The sequence below is a fragment of the Argentina silus genome (genome assembly GCF_951799395.1).
Source record: "Argentina silus genome assembly, chromosome: Y".
In the NCBI taxonomy this organism is placed as follows: domain Eukaryota; kingdom Metazoa; phylum Chordata; class Actinopteri; order Argentiniformes; family Argentinidae; genus Argentina; species Argentina silus.
This window is the reverse complement of record NC_139654.1, coordinates 1372501-1377500: the sequence shown is the minus strand read 5'-3', so window position 1 is coordinate 1377500 and position 5000 is coordinate 1372501. Positions and strand designations below refer to the sequence as shown.

Below are 5000 nucleotides of genomic sequence, written 5' to 3'. Positions count from 1 at the left end.
TTATCTGTGTTCTTTAGATGAACATAAAGGCCATGACACAGTCTCAGCTGCAGCAGAAAGGACGGAGAAACAGGTAAGAAGAAGAGCTTCAGACTGGTATTACTCTGAATATCACATACAGGACAACTATGAGTAATAAGTAAGAACCAGAGCTACTAGTTGGTGACTCTGTCTGTAAAACATCAAAAAGTAAATGTCACTGACTGATTGAATGATATTTCCAGAGATCCACATGACTGTGTTTGTGTATGGAGAGGGTTAAGGTTGTTGGTGTTCTTGTTTTACAATCTGGTTCTTATCAGACAAGTTTTCACAGGTACGATGACTCATAACAGTGTAACAGTGCTTCTCTCTCTTCTGGAATCATAACAGTGTGTAGTATACAGTAACAATGTGTGTGTGTCTACAGCGTCAGCTGGGGATGAGTCAGCAGGAAGTCCAGCAGAGAGTCCAGAAGAGAGAGAAGCAACTGAAGGAGACCAAACAGGCTGTGGAGTCTCTCACAGTGAGTGTGTGTGTGTGTGTGTGTGTGAGAGTGTGAGAGTGTGTGTGTGTGTTTTCTTTCTTTTCTTCTTTTTGCCCAGTCACTACCCCCCATCATCAGAGGACTTAAGTACTTTGTTTGTTTTATTCATTTTAATAGTTATTACAAATATATTCCATCACTAGGTACCTATTTATGTTATTATTATTTATTCATTTATTTATTATTTTCCATGGTCATTGATGTCCATTATGGTTTATTTGGTGTTTTTCCTGTTGTACGTGTTAAGATATATCAACTCCATCCACACACACACTATTAGTAAATAGTATATTTGAATTTAATCTGATTATTTGCTGTAATATTTGATCTGATTGTTCTGGAGGATAACATTGAAATTGTAACCAGCTTTGTATGCCTTGTTTTAACAAGAGTGATACTTTGCACAGTATTTCATTTTCAACATCCCAAAACTGAGATGTTGTGATCTGTATGAAGGCCAACAGGCCTTTTTTAAATCGAGGGTGAGCTTCTTTTAGTAATCTGCTACACAACCAGTTTGGTAAAGTACAGTATAGTTTTTGAATGATTGAAGCTTTTAGGGAGAGGCCCGTCCTTAAATAGACTGGGTCTTTATACTGACCAGTGATAGCGAGATCAGACCCTCTTGTTGTGTGTCAGATAGTTTGTTGTTTTTGGAGGAACTTCTCCTGCCAGTAATGGATGTTTCAGTATCTCACCAAAGTTTCATATACTTCTACTCGTATGCCATCAAAACCAGGGCTTTTTCCTGTCTGATAAGATTCAATTGCCTTAAGACGTTTGTGTGTGTGTGTGTGTGTGTGTGTGTGTGTGTGTGTGTGTGTGTGTGTGTGTGTGTGTGTGTGTGTGTGTGTGTGTGTGTGTGTGTGTGTGTGTGTGTGTGTGTGTGTGTGTGTGTGTGTGTGTGTGTGTGTGTGTGTGTGTGTGTGTGTCCTAACAGCGCTCTGCACAGACAGCAGTGGAGGACAGTGAGAGGATCTTCACGGAGCTGATCCGCTCCATTGAGAGAAGGTTGTCTGAGGTGAAGCAGCTGATCAGAGCCCAGCAGAAGGCAGCGGTGAGTCAGGCTGAAGGACTGGTGGAGAAACTGGAGCAGGAGATAGCTGAGCTGAGGAGGAGAGACGCTGAGCTGGAGCAGCTTTCACACACAGAGGATCCCATCCATTTCCTCCAGGTAACCACACTGACCCTCCATCTGCAATACTGAAACAAGATTACTGTTCAGTTATTCATTCATCCTCTGTTCTCTCTATCTCCTTCTCTTTCTCTCTCTGTCTCTGTTTCTCTCTCTCTCTGTCTCTCTCTGCCTCTCTCTCTGTCTCTCTCTCTCCAGAGTTATCAGTCTCTCTCCAGTCCCAGTGTATGTTCAGACTTCCCCAGCATCATTGAGGGTCCTCTTCAGTTGTTTGGAGGTGTGAGTGAGGCTGTGTCTGAGCTGAGAGACAAACTAGAGGACCTCCTTAAGGGAGAATGGCCCAACATCTCAACTACAGGTGGGTTAGGGTTAGGGTTAGGGTTAGGGTTAAGGTTAAACCTTAACCCTAACCCAACATCTCAACTACAGGTGGGTTACAAACTCTACCTGCTCAACTTTCATCACCTCAACTTCAGACCAGTTACAGTTGTGGTCAGAAGTTTACATGCACTTGTAAAGAACATGTATGTCATGGCAGTCTTGAGTTTCCAATCATTTCTACAACTCTTATTTTTCTGTGATGGATTGATTGGAGTACATACTTCTTTGACACAAAAAACATTCATGAAGTTTGGTTCTTTTATGAATTTATTATGGGTCTTCTGAAAATGTGACAAAATGTGCTGGGTCAAAAATATACATACAGCAATGCTAATATTTGATTAAATGTCCCTTGGCCATTTTCACCTCAATTAGACGCTTTTGGTAGCCATCCACAAGGTTCTGGCAAGCTTCTGGTTGAATCTTTGACCACTCCTCTTGACAGAATCGGTGCAGTTCAACTAAATTCAGCACATTCCACTCCATGTTCTCAATGGGGTTTAAGTCAGGACTTTGTGAAAGCCATTCTAAGACCTTAATTCTAGCCTGATTTCGCCATTCCTTTACCACGTTTTTTTGTGACTCAAGACTGCCATGTTCTTTACAAGAGTTCTCTAACCCCTAACCCCTAACCCTAACCCAAATACTAAACCCTCAATGAAAACATCCAACCAACAACAGACCCTAACCCTGACCCCTAACCCAAATACTAAACCCTCAATGAAAACATCCAACCAACAACAGACCTTAACCCCTAACACTGACCCCTAACCCAATTATTAAACCATCAATGAAAACATCCAACCAACCACAGACCCTAACCCTGACCCCTAACCCAAATACTAAACCGTCAATGAAAACATCCAACCAACAACAGACCCTAACCCCTAATCCTAACCCCAACCCCAACCCGTAACCCTAACCCTAACCCTACTGACGTGCGGCCGCGTTTTCACGGGTTTCCAAAATGTTTTGATCAATATCTCCGTGATAATTCGGCGTATAAACATGGTTTAAATATCGGTAGACTCTCAGCTTTCGATTCTGCACTCCTGTGACATGCCCTCTCACTCACAGACGGAGCTATGAGCCTCAGAACAGCTTGGTACACACCCTCCCTGCGTAATTGGTGAATTTGGTAGAAGCCTTGCTTGAGTCGCTAAGACACTGCCTTTTACCGTCGGTGATTGGTCGATTTACACGTCCATCTTCTTCGCTACACGTGTTGTCGGCATTGTCGGTACTGACAAACATTTCAGTGACAGTGACAGAGACAGAAAGCAGAGAAGATGTGTTTACAAGGATCCATTAGAAGTCCTTTTTTATATTCTGTCTAGTATTTTATTCATATTGTATACCATTTCTGTGTAGCTCAGGACTTCATAAATGAATTTCATGCACCAAAACAATTCATCCACATGGGTAAAGATATGTTTTCACATGGGATTTGAAACATTTCTGAAAAACGGATTCGAAATGTTCATGTTTAGGCCTACTTACCTCTTCACACAGTGCTCTTGGGGTAAACATTCATCACAATCAAGAAAGCTGAGTTTGTCCTGAAAATATTGATATGAAACACTTGGGTATTATTTTGTATGGAAGTGCCTTCAAATTGAGAAAGAAAAAATGTATGTAAAAATGGAGAAAATACCCCTGGTCCCCAAAGGGTTAACCTGCAAAGTGAGGCCTTCTCTTTTCCCCCCATCAGAACAATGTGGGACCTGTCCATGTTTACAACCCTTGACTGATACATGTCTCTCTCTCTCTCCCTCCCTCTCTCCCTCCCTCCCTCCCTCTCTCTCTCTCCCTCCCTACCTATTCTCCCCATCCAATTTCTCTCTCTCTCTCTCTCTCTCTCTCTCTCTCTCTCCTCTCTCTCTCTCTCTCTCTCCCTCTCTCCCTCCCTCCCTCCCTCCCTCCCTCCCTCCCTCTCTCTCTTTCTCTCCCTCCCTACCTCTTCTCCCCATCCAATTTCTCTCTCTCTCTCTCTTTCCCTCTTTCTCTGTCTTTTTCTCTCTCTCCCTCCCTCCCTCTACCTCTCTCCCTTACTCTCTCCCTCCCTCTTTCTCCTTCTCTCCCTCCCTACCTCCCTCTCTCCCTCCTTCACTTGCTCTCTCTTTCTCTCCCTCCCTCCCTCTCTCTCTCTCTGTCACATTCTCTCTCTCTTTCTTTCACTCCCCTCCCTTTCCTCCCTCCCTCCCTCCCCTTGCTCTCCCTCCGTGCCTCTCTCTCCCTCTGTACCTCTCTCTCCCTTTCTCCTTTCTCCATCCCATCTCTCTTCCTCCCTCCCTACCTCTCTCTACTACTCTCCCTCCCTCTCTCCCTCCCTCTCTGCCTCCCTTCCTTCTCTCTCTCCCTCTCTCCTTCCCTCTATCCCTCCCTCTCTCCCTCCCTCCCTCCCTCTATACATCCCTCTCTGCCTCCTCTCTCTCATTTTCTCCCTCCCTCCCTCCCTCCTTCCTCTCCCCCCCTCTCTCTCTCTCCCTCCCTCCCATCTCTCTCTCCCTCTCACCCTCCCTCCTTCCTCCCTTTATCCCTCCCTCTCTCCCTCCCTCCCTTTCTCCCTCCCTCCTTCCTCCCTCCCTCTATCTTTCCCTCTCTCCCTCCCTCCCTCCCTCCCTCCCTCCTCTCTCTCCCTCCCTCCCTTTCTCCCCCCTAATCCTCTCTCTCCCTCCCCCCCTCTATCCCTCGCTATCTCCCTTCCTCTCTGCCTCCCTCCCTCCTCTCTCTCCCTCTCTCCCTCCCTCCTTCATCCCTCTATCCCTCCCTCTCTCCCTCCCTCCCTCACTCTATCCCTCCCTCTATCCCACCCTCTTTCCCTCCCTCTTCTCCATTCCTCCCTCACTCTCTCTCTCTCTCTCTGTCACAATCTCTCTCTCTCTTTCTTTCACTCCCCTCCCTTTCCTCCCTCCCTCCTCTTGCTCTCCCCCCGTGCCTCTCTCTCCCTCCCTACCT

The 5000-nt window shown here is 45.8% G+C and overlaps 1 protein-coding gene across 1 annotated transcript in view; it reads left to right on the top strand.

The window, feature by feature from the left end:
* The window catches only part of LOC310823706 (tripartite motif-containing protein 16-like), a 31445-nt gene that overhangs the window by 22011 nt on the left and 4434 nt on the right, over window positions 1-5000 (top strand). Inside the window, exons 8-11 of the mRNA XM_083696560.1 lie at window positions 1-73; window positions 410-505; window positions 1467-1700; window positions 1860-2019. The exon at window positions 1-73 is cut by the window's left edge and continues 295 nt beyond it. Of these exons, the coding sequence (XP_083552686.1) occupies window positions 1-73; window positions 410-505; window positions 1467-1700; window positions 1860-2019 (563 nt within the window). The remainder of the gene's footprint in view (window positions 74-409; window positions 506-1466; window positions 1701-1859; window positions 2020-5000) is intronic.